The sequence below is a fragment of the Clytia hemisphaerica genome, unplaced genomic scaffold (assembly GCF_902728285.1).
Source record: "Clytia hemisphaerica strain Z4C2 unplaced genomic scaffold, Clytia hemisphaerica genome assembly, whole genome shotgun sequence".
Lineage (NCBI taxonomy): Eukaryota > Metazoa > Cnidaria > Hydrozoa > Leptothecata > Clytiidae > Clytia > Clytia hemisphaerica.
The window spans coordinates 343415-371066 of NW_027104274.1; the positions used below are offsets into that span (position 1 = coordinate 343415).

General features: G+C 33.4%; 1 protein-coding gene across 1 annotated transcript; it reads left to right on the forward strand.

The window, feature by feature from the left end:
• Positions 1–1653: 1653 nt before the first annotated feature.
• LOC136816739 (cyclin-dependent kinase 5 homolog) lies at positions 1654–26276 on the forward strand. Its single transcript, XM_067073057.1, has 13 exons — positions 1654–2033; positions 9132–9268; positions 16823–16951; positions 17402–17458; positions 18223–18432; positions 19217–19279; positions 20070–20131; positions 20602–20784; positions 21209–21363; positions 22501–22592; positions 22963–23053; positions 23365–23442; positions 24085–26276. The coding sequence occupies exons 1-13, from the start codon at positions 1838–1840 to the stop codon at positions 24117–24119; spliced, it is 1488 nt and encodes a 495-aa protein (XP_066929158.1). The 5' UTR covers positions 1654–1837; the 3' UTR covers positions 24120–26276.
• The last annotated feature ends 1376 nt before the right edge of the window (positions 26277–27652 follow it).

The following is a 27652-nucleotide window of genomic DNA, read 5'->3' on the forward strand; positions in this document are numbered from 1 at the left end:
TGAATGGGTGAGGGGGGGAATGAAAATTTGAATAGTAAAGGGGGGGGGGAGAGGGAGGAAAACATCGATAGTTGGCAAATTTGGTGGGGGAGTGTGAAATCACTTCAATTTTATCTCAGCAACCAAGGTCAGTCCACATGATATCATGTGATTAGATCATGATTGAAAAGTTAACCAATTTTCGTTCTATTTTGTCTAGTATTCCTTTTGCAGCTAAATTTTACGTTTGCGTCAGGTTGAAATTTGAGAAATTTATACGGGTATATGGGGGGAAAATGATATTTTCAGAATTTTCTGGGGGAAAAACACAAAAGAGGGGGGAAACTAAAAAACTGAAAAGTCATAGGGGGAAAAAAAGAGGGGGGAGATTTAAAAAAATCAAGAATTTGGTGGGGGAACAAACCCTGGAGGACACTATGATCCAGGTATGAACCACTACTGTTAGCGTTGTTGCAGGTCGTCACGGAAGAAGTTTTAGAATAAGACTTTCTAACTAGATTCATTTTTTTGCTGAAATTGTAAATACACGTTTTTTAATAAGAACAAACTACAAGCATAAACCATAAGGCTTCGATTGCCAAAATGTTAAAGCAGCTTTAGAACATTTTAAGGCTTTGCTGACTAAAACACCTAAAAGCAAAAATATTTACAAAATGGTGGAAATAAGAAATTATAAAGAACATTTTTAGGCTTAAAAAAGATTAAAACTCAAAAAAAATATTAACAGACCTCAAAAATTTTGGACGTTCTTATAAAAAAACGTTTATGAGCAGCATGCTGCGGGTCAAACACTAACTGTAGACAAATAAAATCGACTCTCAATAATTAAGCACCCTCATTTTATGACGTCATCAATTGGAAAATTATGACGTCACCAAATTGTAACCTAAATCAGCTTTATAAAATCCGCCATTAGAGTTCGCCCTCCGCCCGCTCTCCTTATGGTATACAGCGGGAAGCTAAGTCATATCCTCTGCCTTATATTTTATGACATTCCTTGTTGTCAATGGCATCCTAATGGCAGTAAGCTTAAGCTTTAGAATAATAAGAGGGTATTTAATTAAAGCTTTTGATCCTTTCTTGAATATAAAAAGGTGATTTATTGACACAAAACAAATTAAAAACAAAGTATCTCCGTTGGAGAGATTCCAATGTTATTATTTCCGCGAGCCGATCCTTTTCCGTGAGTAATTAGGAGACTGGGGCCGAATAGAACATTTTTATCACAGTGGTGGAGTTCTCTTGAAGCCGGCTGAAAGAAAAAAAAAGTTTACTAGAAAACATAAAACACATTTTTTTTGATTTTTTTTTAAGTTATAATGGTGTGTCTAATTTTTATTATTGTCACACGAAGATATTGTACTTAATTTTGTATGTTAGAGTCCTTATCAAGGAATTGCTCAGAGGATTTCGATTATGTTGCTGATTTTATCTGTGTTACTTTTTAAACAAAGTGTGCTATTACATGGGCAGACATCTTGTAATCAGAGAACCTTCTCCAAAAGATGTAGATCAACCATATTGGTTTGATGACTTTGATTGATTATACTAAGTTATGTTTGTGGTTGTTTTATCCTTAATTTGATGTGTTTGGTGTTTATAAGTTTTATAGTTTCTCCTCTAGTCTTGCTTCTTTTTTGCTTTCTATGAGATATTTTGATTGACCAGTATATGTTTTTAGGGAAAATATATTCAGCTACAAATATACATGGTATACTTTCAAACAAACAAAACTTATGAATTACAAAGACAATTACTCTAAGCTCAGTGACAACTACCTAATAACAACCCGTCATATAAATAAAACGGCAAAATATAAACTCTCTGTCAAAATATAATGAAACGTCTTAAGCGAGCTTTATCGTTGACAAAATCGGCACCAAGGATTGAAGAAAGTATTGCAGAAATTGATGAGCATTCCATAAAAGACAGCTTTTTAGACCCTTTAAATGAAAGTCCAAATGGAGGTATACAGTTCAAAACACCAACTTCTTGCAATGGGAACAACAATAAAAGCAACAGCACAAATAATGGTAAGCATTTTGGTCTATCAGATGTGTTTTGAGTCATTTTGAAGAGTGTTTAGGTTAAGAATGCTTTTCAAAGCTAGATTTTACCATAACTTCGAGTGTAATGCCAATATACCTTGATTGTCTGATTCTGTCATAGCGACAGAAAGTCTGGTCTTTTAAATGTTTATTTATAAATAAAATCTTCTGATTTTAGCTGTTTAAGAAATCACTCTAAATTTAAGATCAGAGGAGGGGGCATATGTTCTATGATTCTATAATAAGTCTAACAAACACTGAAGATCTCCTGCAAAGCACTGTAGTATCATTGCTGAACACAGCATTCAAACATTGTAACTTTGCTAAAATTTCAGCTTGATGCAAAGAAATTATTCACACCAATGTCAATAATTCCATATCCAACAACTTGCAGCTTTTTAGTCTTTTAAGAAATCGGACTACAATTTTTGTTTGACGTTATGGCGGCTGGGATTGCAAGGGGTAGGTTGCAAAATGAGGAAGGGTTAGAAAATGAAAGTGACTGGGAAGGTTGGGATCAGGGCTAATTTTAAAACAGTCAGAGAGGAAAAAATATTTTTTTCAATCAGTCATTCCACCCTACTTATTAATCCTATCTATAAGAAGGGTGTCAAAATTAGATGAGGAATGTTGGCGTTAGACCAACTTCAGTATATAATACCCAGTGTATATATAATCACATTTGTTAAATTGATAAAATTATACTTACAGAAAATTGGCTGGAGGACATTTTTTTCTCATTAGTAATTTTTTCTTACATGTGAAGATTATTTTTGCCGTTTCAATTTGTCTTTTGCCATTTTAAATCTCATGGTGACGAAGACATCCTATTTTATGCATTTATGTATGGTAATCCATTGGGAATGCACGCCCCATGGAATTGTAAGGATGAGCCAGACTACCTGGTATTTTAAAGTAAAAAATAGGTCTAATGTCAACCCATGCAACCTATACAAAAAAAGTAGACTACAGTTTGATACAAACAATTTGGTCAATCAATACAAACACACTATAAGGGGGGGGAGCAAGGTGACAAGAAAATGGTTTTGATTTAACAAATTGCTGACTAACTTTTCTATGGTCTACTTTAAAGATAGCATTTTACTTCAGACAGGGACAAGGAAGCTTCATCTAGTGTTTTATATGAGATATATCTGTGGTCACAAAACCCCCCTCTAAAATACACATTGTTCTTAGTAATATAATAAGCTTTGTCGGTTTGGTACATGTCTAAGAAACAACTAATTTCTAAAAAATGAATTTGTTCATCAGTCATTGTGGATTAATTTTTTTCGAATTTTGATCATCTCCATGAAATTAAAATAAGGATTACTGCCAAAACCCCTAGGTAATGTTTTGTCAATACTAACCATTGTGAATGGGAATCAAACCTTGGTGGCTTAGGTTTTGAATTTTTTCATCTATCTTTAAGGTAACATATAAGTATATGCAAAAAATAATTTTGTTCAATTCTCTCTGATTTGTACCTAACAAGAAATTAAATTTGACTGTCCCTTGAGACATTTTTAGATTGGTCTTACAGTAGGGGGCTTGTATTTCTTTTCCCAGATTTCTTTTTTTCAAAAAATCCAAGAGTTATTTCGTGTCAGGTAATATTTTCTGGTGAAAAGGGCTTAGAAATGCTTTACCCTGGAAAATTTGAAGGTATTATCTTAATAACAGGTGCTATTTGATATTGTATTATTTTACTCCGACATCACATCAGGGAAAATGATTTGATACTTATTAGATGCACCTGGGATACAAAGCTCTATATTATGGCCTACACATATTTTCTAAAAATACTTTTCTTGTAGAGTTAAAAAGCCTGATTTTGTCGGAATGGGAAGGATCTTATGACACAATATTTAATTTAACTAAAAGAAAATAGACAAAATGAAAGCACTGTCTTAAAGAAATCTGTCCTCTCAGGACTGAGCATCCATTTTGATAACCATGCTATGAAATTACTATGATCACAGCTAGAATTGATTATTTCATAGAATAGTTTCAATTATTTCTTATTCAGTAGATGCAGCTCCTTTATTTTTCCTTCGCTTTTAAAAGGCTTTATGCTACATTTCTGTTAAGGAATTAAAGAACAGTTTTATTCATTCATTAGGAAGAACATCTATTTAATTGAATGATTTCTATAGGCAATTATTTTGTAGTTATAATGCCTCATTTTTAACCAGTTTTAAAACATAGTAGACGAATGTCCCTATTACTGTAAATATGATAGAATTTTAGTTTTTTTGATGTTTAGATCAAGATATCGGAAAATCATCTTTCTGCTAATAAATGCTTGTCCTTTTTCATCGTTTTGTTAATAACTTGATTTGATCATGACAAAAATTATAAAGTTTACTTTGAAATACAGCTATATATTATTTTCTGAACTATTTAGTAAGATGACATTATGTAGTGTCACATAATTCTCTGATCTTTATGTTTCAAAAAAATGAAAATGAGAGACTTTTTACATTCTATTTGTTTTTATAAACAAAAGCAGTAAAGGAAACAGGAAAGTGCATCAATACATTATACTTTTGACTTTATATAAACAAAACAAAAATATTTGTCTCTGTTCCCATCATTTAAATCATTTTTGAATGCCATCTATATGCATCTATATGTACAACAATAGTCTAAATACGACATTGAATGAACAGCTTTTTATTTGGGTAATTACTACAAAATAGATTAAAGTTAAATGAAAATTGGATTTCTCCTTAACTACTTACTTAATGACATGTACATATAATTATTATCATGATGAAAAACTTTTATTATGCGACAAGCAGGATGATTTAATTCCATATTTTATGAATTAAAAACAATCAATTTGATTTTATCTAAAATATTTCTTCATTTAATTAGTATCGCCCTAATTCTTTCTGTATTAGACTAGTGGAAGTGGAAAAAAATTCTGAAATTTAATGTTAAAAAAAAGTACTTTGACCTTAATAAATTCCTAACTGTAACAGTTTTATGAAAAATTACGAAATTATGGTTTTATATAGAAAGGAATTATCCTGTGAATGAAATTATAATGAGATGAATAGATATTACTCCAAAATCATTGAATATTTTTTACTATATTGCCTAATAATAAAACTTTCTCTCATAAGAACAATTGAGTTTGAATTGAAATCTCTTTTTTCAAAATCAGTAATAAATCTTTCATATTTAACAGTTTCACAATCAAAAGATATCTGTAGGATTAAAGATTTCCTTCAATATATTGTATTTTTATGCACAGTTATCTTATTTTCATAAACTTCATCAATATTTATTAGAAGCAGACTTTTTGTATAAATAAGGATTTAACTCATTTTTTTCTCTGAAAATACTCATTCCTTTAAATTCTAACGAAGTTGCTTAGCAACATTGAAATTATTTTTTTTGAAAGACTAAAAGTGTCCTATTTTCATCATTCTATTTTGTTGTTAATTATTTAAAATTCACTCTGCAGGGAGGGGTCATTGGTTTACTAAATATGTATCTATATTTATTCAGTTTCATATTTTCTGCTCAAATAAAGATGAAGTCTCCCTCTCATTCCCATTACAATGTAAACATGTTTTATACATAAAGAATAAAAAAACTTTTTTTCAAAGTATTACCGAAGAATTTATACTAAAATTTAATCATTTCAGGCCTGTCAAATTGATTACACATTATTTTATAAGCAACCTAGCTGCTAAGGCTCGAGTCCTGAAATTAGCCAACTTTTTTTCACTATCTTCAGGCCATTTCTCATGCCCTTTTAGCGTCCGGTCATCGGACGCTGCCCCTCCTAAAATCTCTAAAATTTTGCTAAAAACAGCCTTTTTAGCAGAAAAACACAAGAAAAAGTGCCCTTTTTGGCCACCAACGGACACTGCCCTGCCTTTCTAAAATATGGCCTGATCTTGTAAAGTAAAAGCTTTTTAGATAATCTAGCCATGGCAAACGATAGCCCTTGACCCAATAAGCATAAAATATGGTATAATATCAGGGATGGTCAAAGTAAATTTTCCAGAAAATGAGCTAGAATGCTAAGCAACCCCAGCCCTGACACAAAAATTGGAGTTGCTTATAACAAAATGTGTAAAACTTAACATCTTTGTATAGAATATCTGTATTTTGAGAATCCTATAAGAACACTTACAGAACTGAGACAAAATGTGGTTAGAATACAAGAAACTCGAGAAGTCAAGTCTTAAACTTTCCAGAAAATGAGCTAGAATGCTAAGCAACCCCAGCCCTGACACAAAAATTGGAGTTGCTTATAACAAAATGTGTAAAACTTAACATCTTTGTATAGAATATCTGTATTTTGAGAATCCTATAAGAACACTTACAGAACTGAGACAAAATGTGGTTAGAATACAAGAAACTCGAGAAGTCAAGTCTTAAACTTGACACTGTAAAGTGAAACATGTATTCTACACTTTAATGTCAAAATGTTGTTGGTTAAAGGATTATATCTTATTGTTTACATTTCCCAATTTATTTTGACTGAGGAAGTTGATATTACGTGATCCCATAAAATCTATCAAAGTTGTAACACAAAATCAAATTCCTGTGTCTTGTTTTTCTTTTTGTTTGTGCCTACACTTTTAGTAAATCCAGTGTTTACTATAAAGGCTTATAAAATTATGTTATGGTGCCTTCATTACACAATTATCTGAACCTTCACTTAGTCCATCCCCCACCCAAACTAAAATATATCTTTATGTCAGCTTGATTTACATTCAATCAATTTTGAGTCTCTGTAAGGGCATCTTCTAAAATATGTAGAAAATGTTTTCAGTGAATTTTTTATTTTTTGTTGTTTGTGCCTCATGAAAAAGTTGAGACTTTCAATATCCCACAAAAACAACTTAATTGTGAAATCATAAAAAATGAGATATCTTATTCTTTTCTTATATTGTTTTAAAAGTACTTTTTATTTTCATTTTGGAATCTTATCTTTCTTACTATTTCATAAGCCCTTAAATAAGATTAATATTTTTCACTTCTCACATTTTCCATAATAAATATTCTTTCTTTTATTTTGATATTTTCCAAATATAAATCATATCTTCATATCATTTCCCTTATTTAGCACTTTCACGAACACCACTTTTTATAAGCAAGGTAAAGGTAAACAAGAGTAGAATATTAAACACCTGTCTGTCATTCAATGAAATGCAAAGAATAAAAACAATTTAGTAACAATGCTGAGCCTGAATTTTAGGCAAATGTGAGGATAAAATGAAAATGCTTGATTTTGCACCCAAATATGAAAACAGAAACAATCTGAGACTCAAAATACCAAAAATAAGAACTAGCAAGCGTCAACAAAGGTTTATCATTAGTATTGCAAATAATGAGTAAAATATTATACTCTAGATTGTCTTTCCAACAAATGATTGATATCATGTCATCCATATACTTATGTGCTCCTTTTAGAATATAGTAGAAGATGTGTTTTGATTGTATATACTGGGAACCTTAGAGATTATGGGGAGATTATGGGACCTGGACTGTTTAAACACCACTTTATGTATCAACAATTTTGATAAATTTGTAAATTAGGAGATTTGAATGACCCAATGAGCATGATGACCCAGTGAATCTTCATATAAATGAAAGAAGACCTGAAGTAACTTGAGAATTATTAATTTTATCTTTTTTGTATGTAGTGTATGGTTGTGAAAATGGCTGAATTACTGGTTTTAGGCTTTTGAGAAGATTTTGTCTGTGTTTCTTGACCCGAAAGACATCTTTCTTATACTTTTTAGATATCATAGAAAGAGGAAGCAAGTTTTGGTCTTTTTTGATTTGGGATTTGGGCCTACTTCTTTTTACACATTTCCTTCTTCTTCCTTCACTTGTTTTATTAAAAAGAACAATTATTATATAATTATTTTTTTACTGTCTTTTTTTCAATTTTTAATAATTTCCACTTTAGGCCTTTTTTTTCTTTCTTTACAAAGAAGGAAGCTTTTGCCCTTCTTGCAAAATGCGAAAGTTTTCTGTTCTTCATTCTAGGAAAAGTATGTTTTTAATATATTCTTATCTAATTTAAGTGTTTAGATCAGTGTTTCATTTTTGCTCTGGCGAAAAGTAGTTGTTTTTGACAGGTTTTGGTCCTCTCTAAATTGATTTTCAAGAGATCATCGAATCAGAGAATATTTTATTAGCTTATCTTAATTCTGAATCATAGGCCGAGTCACAACAAAAAAGATTCGAATTAAAGAGTTGACTGTACGTAGATTATTTTTCCAAGTACGACAAAATGCCATTTTCAATAAGACATTGCTAGCAAACGGTACAGAGACGCTATAAGTTCAACAAAGAATCGAAAATTGGAGAACAAAGCTGAGTCTGTGATTGTTAAATTTCAAGAAAGCTAGTCAAAGTAGTAAAAATTGGCTAAATGGCCCAATATACCACATATTTGTGTATTTTGTTATAATCGTGTAGTTCAATTATACTTCGTTCCCAAAATGTTTATGATCTATGGGCTCTACCTATCTAACTCTTCCTTGTCCCCGTTATTCATTTTTGATATGTTTTATTTGAACTTGCGACAATCGTTTATAAATGATATTACAAGCTTAGCCTGATTACTTATAGTTTTGTTAAGTTTTGACATAGACCCCAGTTTTTTGTAAGCTTGGTGTTAATACTCTTTGTCTGTTTCTTTTTATTTTGATATCTTTTTTTTGGTAACTGACTCATTGCTTCCCTCCCTGTTTCTGTTCAACTGCCCTGCTCCTTGTTAGAGTCGCAAAATTTACATACCTAGCCAAAAAACTAATACGCATTAACATGAGAACATTTTTAATCGGAGGTTATATCTTATATTTCGTCGAAATTAACTTTTTGATAAGAACATAAGGATTCGATGAATAAAATATTAAGAGCAGCTAAGACTTAAGGCTTTATGGCGGACTCTAAAACACCCAATCTTTAAGAAAATTGCACAAAATACTCACAAAATGGTGAAGTTAAGAACATTTTGAGAGTAAACGAAAATAGGATAGCTTACTTTAATTATTATTGCATTGTAACAACCATTTACCATTCTCCTTTTATTTTACATTTCAGTAAATGACAAATCGGCTACTCGGACACACAGCGTCGCGTCCAACGACTCAGGACATGGGTCCGGGAACGAGTTAGATAATCACAAAACGTCACCGGTGAAATATCGGCAACGGAAACCTTTCGACAAACAGACTTTCGTAAGTTTCTTGCTATTTTTTCCTTCTTTTGTTTCAGTTATATAATTTATTAAGGGGGCCGGTCTGCGAATCAGACTAGTCGACTGGTACCGCTCGCCTCCTGAGCGGAAGGTTGTGAATTAGAACTCCATACAAAAATCGGCCGCGTAGCGAGGTCATCTCGTATAGCTTATCTATTCAGGTGACGGTCCAGGTAACGAGTAAACCAACCCTTGAGACTGGTCTCCACTTTCGCGCGACATGAGCGAAAACTTTTAAACGTTTTTGTAAGGTCATTGGTCGGTTGAAAAAAAAGTAATTCCATTGGTCAAAATTGACGTAATGGTTAAAAAAATTGAACTTCCTTCAACTTTTTTTAGTTCGCGCGAAACTTTTTTATGACGTAATCTTTACTTCAGGTAAAAATGGTTGATAAAAAACAGTCGCCTATTTTGCGCGAAAGTGGAGACCGGCCTTTAGGATGGTTGTAAGTTCGAACCCTAAACATAAATCGTTAAATATATAAAAATAGATAAAACAAGTGATACTTTTATGGACCTACCTGGTTATGCATTTAACACATATATACCGTAAATCACCGATTAAGCGCCCGGGCGCTTATTTAATTTTTCAGGCTCTGAGGGGGGCGCTTATTCAAGCGGGGCACTTAATCAAGCGGGGCGCTTATTTTTTTATTTCAGGAATTCATATATCAACAAATTCGGAATCTGCTTAAACTTAACTTCAAAAAAGGATGAATAAAAGAAAAATCTAATAAGAAACAGAAAAAAAGAAAGCTAAAAGACCTTGATTTTTATTTTTGTTCCAATTTTTTTCAACTGTTAATCATCTGAAGAGAAATTCTTATCCCGGAAATTAGCCTAGGCCACCAATTCGAATAAGCGCCCCTCCCTGGAGGGGGCGCTTATTCAAAGGGGGGCGCTTATTCGAACGGGGCGCTTATAAAATTATTTGAACTAAATGGGGGGCGCTTATTCGAGCGGGGCGCTAATTCAAGCGGGGCGCTTAATCGGTGATTTACGGTAATTGATATCTACGTGAGTGTGACCATTAAACCATCATAACACAAATAGTGACGATCTATTAAAATTAGTCGTTTGTTTTTTATAAAAAAACGTTTAGAAACCAAAATTTCATGCTCAAACAAAAATATTATTTCATATTCAAGACTTCGTGAGCAAAAGCAAAAAAAACATCCATCTCCATAAAAAAATTGAGTAATTTGGCTAAGAACATTGATGTATGCTTATTAGTAGTGATTCTTATAGATAAACATGCGTTTTTTGAGCCAACAAAATTTTTTTGAAACTGCTTGAGCCATCTTTTACCTATGATGGTACCCTACTTTCATGCAAAAAATCAGAAAAAGTTAATGATCCAATTTTTCACAAAGTCCAAAAAGCCCGTTTTTTAGCCGTTTTTTGGCCCAAATTTGCCCCAAAATTTTGTTTTCGAAAATCGGGCTCCGTCACATTCGAGGGTTTATAGTTACACATCTTTGTGCAAAAAATCAGAAAAAACTTATGAGCCAATCACGAGGAAAGCTAATAACGAACGAACGAACGAACGGACGAACGAATGGACAAAGGTTTAAGGGCTCTGACCATAGTGAATTTTTCATAATTACCGTGTTTAAAATGTGTTTTCTGACTGATGTAACCAACAAAACTATTGCATGTTATACATTTTCTGTTAGACAAACTATTCCTGAATCTGAAAATTCAAAAATTGCATTGAAAAAATTTGATGAAGAAGAAAATGAAGACTTTTGCGAGGAAGAGTATTTCAACTTTGAAGAGCTTAGTTTCGGCGAAGAAAAAACATTTTGAAAAAATTTTCGCAGTAGATGGTGTATCTTTTACCGAACAATAAAAATTTTGCAGAACATTTTTTGTAAATGCTTCTTTGTCTCGAAATCTTCAAAATAGTGGTTTTTCATCAATTTTTCATCTGGATTTTTCTTTAAAAAACAGTCATAACTTTTGACACATCTTTTTAGAAAAGTTTTCCGCAAAATTTGAAATAGTTCAATTCTTTGCGGACAGTTTGAAAAAAGTTCGAAACAAAGAGGTTAATTACCCATTAAAACTTAGCACTTTTTATAAAAGAAGGTGATGCAACATATCATTAACGTCTTTTTAAAGTTCATAACGTCATTTTTGCAATTAAGTTCTTAATTACTCTTAAGGGGTTTGATTAAAAAGCAATTTATAAAGGCAATTCTTTGTTAAAAGTGCTAAAGAATCTAAAACATAACTTTTATGTTCAGATACTAAAATCAATTTTCTGACTCTGGTCAGAGCCCTTAATTTATAGGACCTCCACCCCACCGGTGTAGGTCCAAAAATCCGTATTAAATCTCGTTTTGCATCTGTATTTCAAAACATAAAAAGTGATTACGATTACCTAATACAATTAAATTCAGTCGAATGACCTGGAAGTGAGGACGGGACTCCCCTTTTCTAATGAGGGTCTCAAGCAGTTACTCTATTGTATAATATTTAGTGAATGCTTTCACCTAGAAGTTTTAGCACTACCTATTTGCTAGTATTTTCTATGAATATTATTATCAATGAATTTTGGGCAAAATTATTTTAAAGGGAACCAAAAAGTGCATCTGGGAGCTGAAAATTTTTTTTCAGTAAACATTTTCAAATTTATATGTATCATTTCTCATAGTATCTTAAACTCATTTGGAGTTGTTTTAGAGCTACAGCACTTCGGAAACTTGATTTTGCCATTTTTCAGGCTAAAAAGCCTTGAAATTAAAGCTTTTTAGCCTAAAAAACAGCCACAGCCATATCAAAAAAAATACAATGAATGCTGCAGTTTTAGTTATTCAAAATCCAACATAGGCCAACAATTGATCAAGAAAACTCATTTACTTACAGCATGTTTGGCCTTCCCTGGCTTGAACGGTTGAGGATTTTATTTTCCAAAAATCTTGGTTACAGCATGACGGAAAAATTAAAAATGCTGTAAGGTTTTAAGGAAACATTTTTAGAGTAAAATATTTGGCAAGTTTCTACCTCTTATTGAGTACTTTCAAACCAGGCATAAATTAATGAGTTTGGAAACTATTCTAGTCGCGAGTTAAGGAGTTGCTAGTTTCGAGTTGGGGAGTTAAAAAATTACCGACTACCGAAAAAGAATAACAAACATCAAAAGTACGATTTTGAAAGTAAATGTAATATGAGAGTAATATATAACACATATAATACGTATAATACATTTACCACCTGTAATATGCTTATTTGCCTTATTAAACACGTGCGCTGAGAGCATGGAAAGCTATTTTCTACTGTCAATTCATATCCATTTATATTTCCTGCATTGAGTATAAATATAATTCTTGATTAAAGTGACTTTAGAACCATTGTATTTTATAATGTTATCAAAATTTTTATTAAAAAGTGTCAATTCCAATGATAAAATGACAAAAGAAAGTGTCATTATTTTTCTAGCTCTATAAGCTTTCTCTACGAATTTTTTGAGGCTAAGATGACTGTCAACTTATATCCTTTTATACAATAAGGGGGGGGGGGTTCATGGTTGGCGGAGGAGCGGAATCGGCCCTTTTTTCGGACGGAGTGGCGGAATTTGGCGAAAATTTAGACGGAATTACGGAAATTGGGTTCTCTGACGGAGACGGAAAAATAGACAATTTTAGTGGGGAAAAACGGAATTTAGCAAAAAAATTTGCGGAATTTCGGAATTGGTAAAAGATTTTCAAAATTTGCGGAATTTTCGACAAAAATATTGAATTTCAAAGGAATTTTCGGTGACGGAATTTTGGTTCAATTTAAGACGGTGTGACGGAAATTGGAGAAAAAATTGGCGGAATTACGGAATCGGGTACCCCCTGAAACCCCCCCCCCCAATAAGCATCACTTGCAGTATGATCAATATTTTTTTGGGAATTTGTTTGACAATCATTGTATTTAAAGATTTTGTCAATATTTTTACAAGAACGTGTCATGTTGTCAGCATTATGACAATGCCATAACAGTACTAAGTATTTTGGCTTTGCTAGCCAGCACCTTACCATTTTCATGATCTTAAAGTCAATAATATGTTTGGTACTGGCTAATTTGAAATTTGTACTTTTGGGCTACATTAGTTTAAATTAGAAAATTTCGGTCGCCGTAAATTTTTACGAACTCCTCAACTCGAAACTAGCAACTCCCCAACTCACCAACTAGAACATTACCTAGACTCTAAATTAATTGCCATTGGGGGAAGACTGGTTTTTAATTGAGAAATCATTTTTGGTTACGGAATGACAGAAAATTATCTTACTTTACTAAAATAAAAATTATGACATTTTCACTTAACCATATCACCTCAAACATTTTTTAAGCTGATGCAGTAACTTTGTATCAAAATCTAAGCATTTGATCCATCTTGAAAACCTTTCAATAAACCCTATATAGGGTTCTAAAGCTGCATAAGATTTTTACAGCCGATTCCGTTTCATATCATGTGTACTGCATTCATGATAAATTTAAAAAGTTGGTTGAGTGTTACCAAAATTATTTTGATTTTCTCAAAGTGTTATCGTTGCTATGGCTAAAAATCATGACTTTGATAGCATAATCATCAGTCAGTGTCAATTTATTAACCACTTTAACAATGCAAATTTTTGGGTGACACTCTGTTTCATGGAAAAAATTGGCAGTTTTTGAGCTTTAAAATGCCATAACATTAGTTTCGCTTGTGCTACAGACTTGTATGAGCTCTCACTTTTCAGTATTTTTTATTGTGCATCCTCTGAAATTAAAATCATTCAATGACAATCTCCACTTTATGCACAATATCCTTTTGAAATCAAGGTGTTCTCTGGTTCCCTTTAAAATAATTTTGCCCTTTTCTATTAACTTCAAAGTTTCCATCAACTATATTCATAATAATCCTTCTTACAGGCTTTTTTTTATAAGAATACACTTTATAAGAATGTCCATGATGAAATTGGCCAAAAATTAAGAATATGCTAAGAATATCACCATCATAGAATTTTGCTACTCAAGCTAAGAATGCCATTTTTAGACCATTTTAAATTATAAATTGTCAATTAGGATCCTAACCTAAGAAAATTCCGAAAGTTCTCTCAAAATTGAAGAAAACGTTACATGAATTCCAGAATAATTTAGAGGAAAATGGATTAGTTATCAAATTTTACTTTAGCAGCTACTTCACAATTTTGATGTCTGTAGGTGTATAATCCTCTATAAATAGGCCTTTATGCAAGTTTTCCAAGCCTTTTTCATAATACATACTGGATTGTTTTGCTTTCGGAGATGAAAGGATTTTGTGAAAATCAACTCCAAACAATCTTTAATAATTCTTATCGCCAGGAGAAAGTTCCCCTTTCTATGGTTATTCAGGGATGTTGAGTTTGAATTTCAACCAAATATGAAATACACCATGCCAAGGAAAGTAATGAGGAGGGTTGGTTTGATTAATGGGAGTTTGGTCCGTCATCTGGATGTTGTCAGCCTTATTGAGTGACGACAGATCTGTGTAATATATAATTTTCTTGACGGAAGCATAGTGAAACTTAAGAATCTAACATTTGTGGCAATTCTTTTTGAGTTTGTAGACTGTCCAAGTCAGGTCTTATATACAATGATTACAAAGCTCGCACTATGTCTAAAAAAACTTTACGAAAAAGAAAATTGAGTCTATTCTATTTCTACCTACAAATACTGATTTAAGGGCAAGTGATCATTTAGGATTAACTGGATACCTTTAAGTGACGATATCTCGTCTTTGAGGGAGGTTTGTTAATTCAGTTAGAGCGCGGGGGAGTTAAAAAGAAGTTTCAGTCATGTTATCGAAGGGATTTTCAAAAGTCTATAATCTTTTTTCGTTTCATCATCTCTTCTTCTTGTGTAAGAACTCACTCGTCCCATGCTGTCAAAAGGAGTTAAACAACCAGATGGCTACCTAACCCTCCCCATCCCTACTTCAACCAAGCTAACAATTTGTAACTTTTTTTCATTCTCTACAGTGTCTAAATAGCAATGTTTTCGTTCCTTATGTTTTTCTTTATTATTTGTAAGAATTCATTAAATTTTCAATGAATGGTGTTTTTCTCTTTGTAATTTTCATAAAAAGTTTGAGGGATTTCCTAATATGGGTGTGGTTGTTGTCATAAAAATTCTTGGTTTTCCAGATTCATAGGGTCATAAAGTGTAAAGATATCATAGTACTGGACCCTTGCTGAGTCAGAATTCTAAGTTTCTTTTATATTGATCTTTAAAGGGGCGAATAACCAAGGAAAGAGAAAGAATATATTTTTCATCACATCTTGAGTTTACAATAAACTTTGACTGGCTTGTAGTTACAAAAATAAGAATAGTTTTTCAGATACTGCTAGAGTGCATTTGCCCTTATTGGAATTCGAATTGTAGCAACAATTTCAGTGTACAGTTTCTTTGATTTTTCAAAGTTTTTTTTTCAATAGTTCTTATAAAGACTTTAAAACATGATTACATTTTCTTCCATCTTATGTCTTTTTAACCTCCTCTACTTTTTTTTGTTCAAGAAATCTTCAAAGGGATTTATGTCATCTTCTCTTTTCAATTTGCCTTCAGAAGATTTCAAATTTTTCTTCTTCTTCTTCTTCAGACCAATATCTTGTCTGCTTTTTCATCAACATCCAAAAAAATTTTTTGACATTTTTTGACATGAGTTCTATGAATATAATATAATATTTCTATTTTTTTTTTGTCACTTGGTCGTTGGTTGACTAATGGAAGTTTAAGAACATTTCTGGAATACGTCTAGTATATAGTATATTATAAAAAAGGGAATAAATGGAAGAAGGAGCTTCTTTCAAGATTCTTCCTTTTAAAAAGCTAAGTGATTATGAATGACCTTTGAATAAAATGGATGAATCTTGATTTTTTGCTGACTTCCCACGCTTTATTTCCTGGTGTAGTCACTTTCATTTTTAATCCAATCCATTTTTTATGGAATGGGTTTTCAAAATATAGTTCTGTACAACTGAGACAAAACTAAAAGTTGTAATCCATTGATATTTTCGATTCCTGAAATAAAATATATTCCGAAAAAATAGATTTCTTGATATTAGATAATAATATTTGGTTTCGATTTGTATATCGCATGTTATAAAATTTTCCTGAATCCAACTAGAGAAAAAAGTGAAAAATTTCGTGATCATTGGTTTTGTTGTGTTAGGCCCTACCTACATTTGAAGCTAATTACTGATTTATTTTGGGAGCCTTGAACGAAATGGTCCGTATTAAACGTAAAGTACAGGTGAGTTTCTAATCTACACCAACTCTCATATTTGACTGACTTCTGGTTGACCAAGCAAGTTATTTGCTTCAAAGCAAGAAAAATAGGCAAACTATGTATTCAAGCAACAATTCAACTCAAGAAAACAATTCTCCTAAAATATAAAAAACTAATAGTTCTACTTTGGAAGCTACGTTAAGCGGTTAAAGTTATTTGTTCTTCAGGCTATGTGAATGCAACGTAAAGTTATTTTGCGATTTTGCGCTAATTTCTTTTACATTCTTTATTCAGGAGATGCGTAAAAAGCGTATGTCATTACCGGCCAATTTGAATTTCATGCCAGAGATGCTGGAACGTCAAGGACAAAATCCGACCTCGCCGTTCGCCGGAATGTCACGTAGAGAACGCCGGGTATCGCTGGTAAGTTTGATTTTTTAAAGTTCGTTATCTCAAGTTATCTTGATAACAATACCGAGTTAATTTTGATTTACAGTCAGGATTGAGAGAAATGAAAAAAAACTACCCGTCTCTTTCGCAGACACAGGAAAAGTGCCATGCATAAACTCGCTATCATCCGTTTGGTGGCGGCCAACATTTGATAGTTTCTCATTAAGAAAATCTTTTCATTTAGTATCACTCAAAGAGAAGAGAAAAAAAAAGATTTTGAATTTCGTTTGTCAGATGCGAATTCCCATATCGCAGTTACCAGAAAGCTGCCTTCTTTAGGCGGTAGAAATGCCTTTACTGTTAAAAATCGATTCAATGCTCAGAACAATTCCCTTGAATCTTCCGAAATATAATCGCCCCAAAGCCAGTCTAACAACAATCGAACCTCCAATTATTTACCTATCTTTTTCTTTTAATTTCTAGTCTGAATTGGGTTATGGAAAGATGAGCTCTTACACTAAGCTTGACAAACTTGGTGAGGTAGGTCTATTTGAATCGAAAGAAATTATAGCACTCTTAGTGCGACTTTGACGCGATAATGGAAACATAAAATTATTCATCACCTCTGTCTCACTGACCCAGTGGGAACTTTTTAGCCGGTGGGGATGAAATTGAAGGAGAATTCTCCAGTGAGGGTAGAAAATCCCTTCTATTTTATGACTGGGGATTTTGATTTCTATTGTTTTCAATACAAAAATTCCAGTGGGGACGGCAAATTTAGATTAAAATTCTACAGTGGGGATATTGATACGAAATTTGAGGGGTTTACCTCCGCCGGGGAGGAATTTTTGAAAAATTTTCCAGTGGGGCGGGGGTCCCACCGGCTCTGTGACACAGGGGTGTTATGTAGCAGTGGCCTAGTGGTATGGTCAAGGCGTCAACGCCTCAAACCAGGGATTCGCGGTTCGAATCCCCGCTCTTTCCAATGAGTCGTTCATTTTATAGATAGCTGAGCTGGCCGTGGATCCCGTGAAAACAATCGTATAATTGTCTAAAAGTCCTATATTATAACTGGGCTATCCGCGTAAAATATCCAAGTCTCCTTATATGTGAAAAAGTGAAAAATAATCTATAAAAAAGGTTTTACTCCATAACTCGATCGCTCACATTATTTGCAAATTTGTTCGTGTATTTATTTGATGAGTTTGATTTATACTGGATCAGATACATATTTTAACATAGGATAGCATTCCTAAAAATTCAATAAAAAAGATTTCATCAATTTGTCTTTTTTTCTTTGTCAGGGTACTTATGCTACAGTCTTCAAAGGAAAAAGTCGATTGACGGACGCCATTGTGGCGTTGAAAGAAATTCGTCTGGAGCACGAGGAAGGAGCCCCGTGCACGGCCATCCGTGAAGTTTCACTGCTCAAAGACTTGAAACACAACAACATCGTAACGCTTCATGATATTATACACACGCCCAAATCACTGACCCTCGTTTTTGAATATTTGGTAAGTGCTCTCTATAATGCCGAAAATAGACAGGTTTCAAATGAGCATTTTGCTTTGATTAAGAAAAGTCTGATTGGTTAAAACAAGGAGAAATTAACATATTATCAAAATCATAGGAATTGTTAACTTGATATTTTTTCGTGGCATTTACACAGAACTAATTCGGAGCCAGTGTGTTTAAAGAGCATTGACAAAGCATACCCTGTTTCGTCTTACCACGATACATATCAATCCATGTTGGGGGAGGGAGAAGATCGGCTTTGTAGCCTTAAATAACCTCCCTTTGTCTTCCCATTAAACATTTTCCCCGAACTTCAAATACATAGTGTGCAAGGGGGTTCCAGGTCCCACCTGAAAATTCAGGTCCCACATTATCCTAAAATTCCCACCTTCAGCCCAGACTCCCAGATCCCAGCTAAAAACAAAAAAAAAAATTCTAATCTGAGGAACAAAACAAAATTTCTTTACCGTAATATGAAGATGCAATATATTACATATGATATATTAATATGTCTATTATATACATTTATGAAATATATAAAAAAATATATCATAAAATCTGAAAATAAGAAATTTTACTTTAACTTTTTCCAAAACACCCAAAGTCCCACCTAAAGAAGTTAACTCCCACCTTAACTTATTTCTCCCACCTAAAACCTGGAAAACCCCAAATCCCACCTGAAAATTTTCGACCCAAATCAGCAACCCCCCCCCCCCCACTATTCTGGGGGGGGGTGCACACTATGAAATAATAGATTGAATTACATTATTGTTTTGTTTTCAGGAAAGAGATTTGAAATCATATATGGACGATTGCGGTGGAATTATAAGTCTCAATAACGTCAAAGTATGAAAACCTTTTTTCGGTAGTTTCGTCCGTCGATGGGTTATCTTATGCGTGACAAAAAAACATGGCCTGGGGTTTCACTTCAAACATTATCTAAGAGTTAAATGATAAAATATTTTGCTCAACCTGAATTCGCAATCAACTATTATTCACTTAGGTTACCTCTATCAGATGGAAAGACTTTTTAAACTTTTTGCTCTAATTTCTACAGGACGGGCTATAGCATAGTAGATTCTCTTTAACTCGAACATCGAATAACTCCGTAACTCGAACAAGTTTTTTGTCTCTTCAGTTAACAATGCCTTTATAAACCTTACTCCTGCTTACTCCATAAATCGAAATTTCCTTAACTTGAACAGATTTGTGTTCCCCATGCAGGTTAGTCTTCACAATAGACAGATCCAGGCTTTTAGGCCTTACTCTTGGTCTATAGGCACTGCTACAGGCGGCCACTAGTGACCCCCACCGGGAATTGCTTATTAATAGGTTTAAACATAATAGACAACATTCACAAAAGATGTTTATCAATAGAGATTTTAAATAAAAGAATGTTTAAAACACAGCTGATTGGCTTAGGTTTCGAAACTCTCTATTGTTTCATTAAAACCTCAGTGCGCATGCGATTTATCTGGAGAATTTCAATATTCAAAACAAGAGCAGTGCTCATAGCCCGAAGAGTAGGAGTTTTACGCTCGAAACGAAGGAAGATATGACGTAGCCTACATGCAGGTTCGAGTTATGGAGACTCCACTGTAAAATAACTTTCTATCTATAATTCATTCTTTTTTAGATATTTCTCTTTCAATTATTACGCGGTTTATCATATTGCCATAAGCGGAAAATCCTACACAGGTACCCAACCCACTGTCTTTTATTGTTTTTCAAATCTCCCATTCTTTATGTATTTACTCGTTTGCTTTTACACTGAGCTCCTGTCATCATAAACTTTGTTTTATTAGAAACATCTACTCCTTCAATTTCGATACAAAAATTCTAACCCTGTTTAACGATGTTGAATTATCTTTGGCATCAAGACTTTGAAAACGAGGCTTGTGATGATTTTATGTACCCCGAGAAGAATTTAATTCAAATATGTGCTTATCAAATATATCATGACCCTCATGTTGATAAGCACTTCGTTCTTTAGCTAGGTCAAGGTGTTATCGCCTGAAACAAGGAGTTTCCTCTCCTTCCAATGTCCCGTTCAGCTCATAGATATTCGAGCCGGCTGACCGTGGACCCCGTAAAAACAATCGAAAACTATCTAAAAGTCCTGAGCTATCCACGTTAAATATCGACTTTTATCTTTTTGTATTTTACAGAGATTTGAAACCACAAAACCTTCTCATCAATGAAAAGGGCGAATTGAAGTTAGCAGATTTCGGACTAGCGCGGGCGAAGAGCGTACCAACAAAAACATACTCCAACGAAGTAGTGACACTGTGGTATCGACCACCTGATGTCTTGTTGGGTTCAACGGAATACAGAGCGTGTATTGATATGTGGTATGTTTTTAAACACATTTAAAGGACTACATACACTACACAATTTATTTACAATATTGATGCGTCTGCAACATATTGCCAGCTCGATTTGCAATATTCCAATAATTTAAAAAACTCCTTTTTATAATAGATTACGTAATGTTTTCTATAGAAAAACCTCGGTTTTAACTAGTAGTGTTGACAAACTTAAGAAATTTTAAAGCTAGTGGAAAAATTCTTTTAATTTCGCCACTACTGACAAAAACCGGGGGTGATTCCGTAGAAAACATTACGCAATGAATATCATTCGAATAAAGGAAAAAGATTGTTTGGCACCAATCAACCTTGAAAAAGGAATTGACCTGAATAGGCTCAAATTTCTGTAGGGCCACTACTTACAAAATTCCAGAATACTGTGGTTTTAAACTTTTCGTTCACTTTACAGGGGTGTAGGTTGTATATTCTTCGAAATGGTATCCGGTCGACCCATGTTCCCGGGTTCCACCGCTGAAAACGAATTGACCCTTATATTCAAAATGCTCGGTACACCCAGCGAACGGAACTGGCCAGGAATCAATCAAAATCAATCATTTATAGAAGGTATGTACTCTTAGGTGCCAAATAAACGCCCCCCCCCCCGCTTGTTAATTTTTCGATTTTTTTCCAACCCCCCCGGACCTTATTAGGACCCCCCCCGTTTATTAATTTTTGAAAAAATTCCCAGCTACAAAAAGGAAAATTCCTTGTTTTACTCTGAAAAGCCTAAATTTAGTCTATTTTGACCCTTTTTAGGGTTTTTAAAGGTCCATTTTCCAACCCCCCCCCCCCGGTAATTAGGTCCCCCCCGTTTATTTAATTTGAAAACTTTTTCCAACCCCCCCCCCCCATTTATTCGAACCCCCCCGTTTATTTGGCACCCAAGAGTATTACGGTGCTATATATAAAAGATCACGTTAGGTGTAACTTTAAGAGTGCTCGATGTGTTAAAGGCTTTATTTTTACATAAGTGTTCCCATTTCATATCAGAACATATTTCATATCAGGACAGTGTCTGCCTATTGTTATATTATGCTGGTATAAACAAAAAAATGTTTTTCTTTCCCTCTTTCTGATTATCTTGCTCCACATCTGTGTCAATCTAATGTGAAAAAGCTTGTGAATTGAAAGTGACGAGTAAGCAAACGATATCACTCTTATTTAAAAACAAAACCTTTAAGGCGTGCTATATACAGTGTTACACAGGTGAGAAAAACAGGGGATACCCTTCCAGAAGACATTCTAAGCATCTTTACAAGAAAACCATTTCTTTTTCTGGTGAATGATGCAATTTTTTTACTTTCTTATTGACCCCTTTTCTTCTTTGTAGAAACCTTAAAGGTTTTGTTTTTAAATGAGAGTGATATCATTTGCTTACTCATCAATTTTAATTCACAAATGGATTGATACGAATGTGGAGCAAGATTGGTCAGAACGAGGAAAAGAATATGACAATTAGCAGACACTGTCCTGGTATGAAATATGTGCCTGATATGAAAAGGAAACACTTATGTAAAAACAAAACCTTTAATCTTTAAAAAAATTCCCGAGGAAAGACAGTGATGCCGTTAAATATTGGAATATTTTACCTGCGACTGTTAGGATCTTTAAGTTTTGTTTGCAAATGGTACTGAACAGGGAAGATATCAGTTCCAGACTCCTTACTTAATTTAATTTTTTCTTTCTTGTTTTCGCTTTAAGGGAATTATCCAAATTATAGACCAGAAAAATTACACAACCACGTACCAAGGATTGAAATTGATGGTTTAGATTTATTAAAGAAATTCGTAGATGTAAGTTTGACTTTACAATTCAATTATTTTATTACTATAGAGATTTAATAGTTAGGCTCCCAGTTGTCCTCTAGCCGATCTTGTTTAAACTCCCTTGGTATCGTATTCCAAGCGATGGGTCCCCCCCCCCCAGCTGGGTCATACCAAACACTCCAAAAATAGTACTTGATGCGTCTCCGCTTCCTGCTCAGCAACTAAAGAGACGGATCAAGTGTAATTGATGAATTCCAGGGGAATGAGTAGTGCCCTTCCTTGCCCTCACGTTCGTTACTTGGTGTAAAATTTGACTTAAGATATTCTAGTAATAAGGAACTTAGACCGGAAAATTAGGAAAATACTTCAAATCTTTCCCTCTTTCTTTCATTTTCAGTATATACCAGATAAGAGGATTACAGCGTCAACGGGCATGAACCACGCGTATTTTCAATCACTAGGACGCACAGTATTTGCTCTTAAAGACAGTAAGTTTTTGGTTATAGAGTATTTCAAGTTTTTCACTGTCCAAGTTTTTTTGAAATAATTGATTTGCGTTGAGAATCTGTCATAAGTTATATTACTATGAATATAACATAAGGCATTTCCAAATAATTCCCAAACATTACTTCATCCTCACATTGTTAAAGTATTTCTTGTCCTAGATGGAAATTATGAAAAAGTCTTTTAACTAGATTATTCACTGCGGTGGCTGAACCAACAAAAAAAAACGTTTTTGAAGCAAATGTTCTCCTGAACAAAACATATTCAAGACTTTTTTCTCTTTCCATTTTTGCAGCTGATTCAATATTTACGGCAACCGAATTACAGCTGAGTAAGGATCCTGGATTCCGTGCTTCAAGACCAGATACTAAAGGTTTGTTTACATTCAGTATTTCTTTAAAATTGTCAAACGAAATATCTTTAGTTCGAGTTAATTCTTGGGGACTCGAGAAGTTTTTTTTGCATTGGTGCGATGCAACATGCTCCATCCAACCAACCTGAAACGCTTTTTCGCGTCTCCACCCCCCATTTTTTTCAAACAATAAAAGTGAAATCTGACTTTTGTCCATGGGACAATGGAGCAAAGTTGTTCGAATCCATTGTCCCAGGGACAAAATCAGCGTGTTTTTTGGGTATTTCCCTCACTTTTTGTCCCATGAAACAAAACAAAAAGAAACCATGGGACACGCATTTTTTTCTTGTGTTGGTGGGATAGAGCATGTTGCATTTCACCAGCACGAAAAAAACTTCTCGTGTCCCCAAGCCTTATAGAAAACGATTTAAGTTAATTTCATACCATCCAGAAATATCTTTGAAATAAAAATGTCACGTTATGATCATTGCATCCAGGTTATATCCACCGTCTGCCTCTTTAAATTGAAATTATGATCATGTATTTATTTTAGTGTCGTGTCTTTTCATAAATTTTCCTTGCATTTTGCGAATCGAGAGAGTCTGGATTCTTACACAAATACACTAATCTGATCTCAAGACATTTTGTTTGTTGTCTTTTTAGGTATGAACAGAAGAAGATTGAGTGTCCTGTTTTAAAGGAGAACTTATTTCTCCCCTTCCTCTGATGGGATCTCAATCTCTCCTATATGCAAAACAATGAATGGAATTGTTTGGTGAAATGCACGGAGGGTTGATGAAGGAATGAAGTCTGGTGATCGATATTCCCAAATGAAATGCAAGATATGATTGGACAAATCAAATACATATCAGTTCAAAAGGGAGGTTATCGCCATGTGAAGACAACAAGTCTTCTCTTGGTCAATGAATTACTAAATGAATGAATGAAACAAGCGTTCCCATCTTCATGTTACATGGATGTTGAGTGGACGTTGTTTGAACGTACTGTGCGTTGGATTTTTTGTTTTGTCTTCCCATTGCTAAGGGAGATTACTGAAAACTGCCAGAGAAAGAAAAGATTAAGGAAAGAACACCACAGAGGAATGAGAAGATTAAATCACTTTTACAAGCAGTGACAATTTCACAATTTTCCTCCTAACTTATGCCTGCTTGTGTGTTATTTTTTTTAAATGAAAGGAATATTTTTCCTGCAGCTATTGATTAGCAATACAATGAACTTAAATCTAACTAAAAGGAAACTGTGCTCTATATTATTAGTATTAGAGTGTTCAAAACCCTTTTTTCCTCATAGGGGATGATAATTTCCCCTCACTACTGTGTTTGTATATAGTAACCCGTATTTTTTTTTTTAAGTTCACCACAATTGCACCATAGATGAACAAGTGTCTTATTTTAAAACCTACCTATCAAATCACAAGACTAATTTTTCTTGAGTTTTTTCAGCGTGTTTTAAGATTAGCTGAATTAGATTTTCGCAATTTTCAGTTAATTCTAAAATTTCAACTTTTTGACTAACAAGCTTTCAAAGTTCAAATATTTAGTAAAACTTTGCAAAGGCTGTAACTAAGAAGGTGCACGACGCTCACTCCCCTTATATAGATTTTTTAAAAGCATCGTTTTTATGTAATATTGTAACTTGCAAAAGCAAAATGCGTGCAATGGTTTGGAAGTTTTCAGGGCTGCGTAAAATATCTGTTGAATCTGTTAATATGCTTTTGAGTTTGGACACGTCCTTTTTTCTTTGGAAATTCGTTAACGACTTTTAAGTGAAAAAATTTTCTTTCCACTATCCATAACAATAAAAATGAAGTGATTGTAAAAAAAACTTCATTCCAGTAAAAGTGGACGAGCTATGGATATTTTGGATTAATTTTCCGAAATAAAACTTTTCAGTTTAACTTTTTTGAGTTTTTAACACAGTGTCCTCGAAGAGAGTTAGGCCAGCTTCCATCTCAGGCATTTTGCGTCGTCACAGCAACGGCATCAACCATTTCTAAAAACTACTCCAATCACAATCTTGTACAAAATTTAAGAAAACCAAATTTTAATTGAGAAATGATATATTTTATTTTTGTATTTATACTATACCAAATTTTTTCGTTTGTCTGTCTGTTTGTTTTTTTAACTGATAAATCTACACTTTATAATCAAAGATTTTAAGTCAATGCTGGCTGTTCAAAGAATATGCGAATCAATCTTTTTCATATCATATAAGCATTCTTAGGCTTAGAATTGGGTCTGAAAGAACAACTTTTGTGCTATGCTAATTGCTACAAAAAATTGTCTAACAAATCAATCATCAATCATGACATTACAGAAAATTGATTTGTTTGAATGTACATTATTCTTTGAACACGCTTTATTTTTCCCAAATTTTTATAGTTTATGTTAGGAAGGATATATATTGATCCGTAAGAGCTTTACCAGGCCCCCCTTCTTGCTTGAGCTGCTTTGACCTACCTTCTTACGGCCATTTTTTGTTGTTGTTTTCCCTCTCTGAACAAGACATCTTCCCCTATATTCCTTTAATCTTTGCTTGTTTTTTTTTCTATATTAGAATTTTTTAGTATTAATAATTTTATTAGCAAGCAGTTGCACACAACTCGCCCTTTAACGATATGAAAATGCCAAGAATTTTTTTATACAAACTTGACATCTGCTTGGTTTAACTGATCAGAACAAGGTGTTGTAAAAAAACTTCATGGTATCTGTCATGCTGAAAATGTCCATTGTTAAATCCTAAAATCATTTGTAATAATAATAATTATGATATTATTTGAGAAAGAGAAAATCTCAATTAAAGTCATGTGACAGGTTCACAATGACGTCATGAAATGTATGGTTTTTTCTAGTCTGAATCACAGACCTCTATAGATACACTTCCTTCCAATAAGAAACTCTTTTCACTTGAGGATGAGCAGAAGCCTAGGTTTTTTCTGCTGTTAAAACAAATACACTTTTTCCTCGATTTTGGACATACCTGTTGGTCCTATTAATCTCGTTTGTTCGTTCGTTCCTGATTGGCTCATTCAAATATTCTAATTCTTCCACAAAGAGGCGTAACAGATAAATTTCAGCTAGAAAACAGGGTTTTGTACTTTTTTGAAAGAGTATCATCAATTTTTTCAGTTTCTTCCATAAAAGTAGGGTGCAATCATGACTGAAACAGATCTTTGCTAAATAATTTAAGACTAATTTCAGCAAAAATCTATTTTGGACTTTTGAAAAACTCATTTTTTGAGGAAAAAAAGAGTACGTCATCTTTTTGGGTGAACAGCTCTGAAGTGCCATTTAAAGGAGGGCGGACGTTGTTTAGACAGTTTCAAATTTTACATAAAAGGGGAGAGGTCCTAAACCAGAGGATAAAAATCTCTTGCACTACTTTTAAATTTTACGTTACCACTATCAGAATCGAGAAAAAGGGAACTAAAGGGCTGGGTACAAGTTTGTAAATACAAACGGGGCTTGCTCGCCACGCATTTGTCTGTAAATATAGACTCGATATAAAAATTCATTGATGGCGTACAACCCTACGTCATACGTGAGATACAGAGTAGTTATACACCAGAGAGCTCTGTGAATTTGATAAAATTGACTGGAATTATAGAATTAATATCAGATTAGTTGGCACCCGTCTACGTATGCGGTACTTGATGGCTATCGAGATACTTTTTAATTCTGAATCTCCAGATACAAACACATAACGAGAGTTGATGGGTAAATGGTTCGATTTTATTCATTCTTTTAAGTTGAGAACGAGGCTGAATGATACGATTTAGCTGATGCAAATTCTATCAAAAGTACTAATAAGTAATTAAAATTTAACTGACCATGGGTAACCACAGTCTATTTTAGAAGGACTTTTAGAATAGCAAAGACGATCGATTTTCATTAAGGATGAGATTTATCTTTATTTACAATCAATTATTATAAAATTTATCAAATGTACGAGTCAATTCTTAGAATTCAGCCTAAACCTAAACAAAATGCTTGAAATGTTGCATATCGTCGCTGTACAATAAAAAAGACTTATGTCCAATTTTTGAATTTTTTGTTTTTATTATTTTCTGGCTCCCCCAGGCAATAAATTTTAAGAAATTTTGTTCATTTTTTTATAATATTTTTTTGCTCTTGAGATAAATTTTCTTTATGTCCATAATTGAATGGACTATGTAATAAAAGAAAGAGTTATGTCCAATCACAATGACAAT

Bases quoted from the DNA above. Each gene is read 5' to 3' on its own strand.
- LOC136816739 (XM_067073057.1), top strand. From the start codon at position 1,838: ATGAAACGTCTTAAGCGAGCTTTATCGTTGACAAAATCGGCACCAAGG. The intron at 17,459-18,222 runs GTAGGTCTATTT...TTTCTTTGTCAG, and splicing joins AGCTTGACAAACTTGGTGAG to GGTACTTATGCTACAGTCTT. The intron at 21,364-22,500 runs GTATGTACTCTT...TTTCGCTTTAAG, and splicing joins AAATCAATCATTTATAGAAG to GGAATTATCCAAATTATAGA.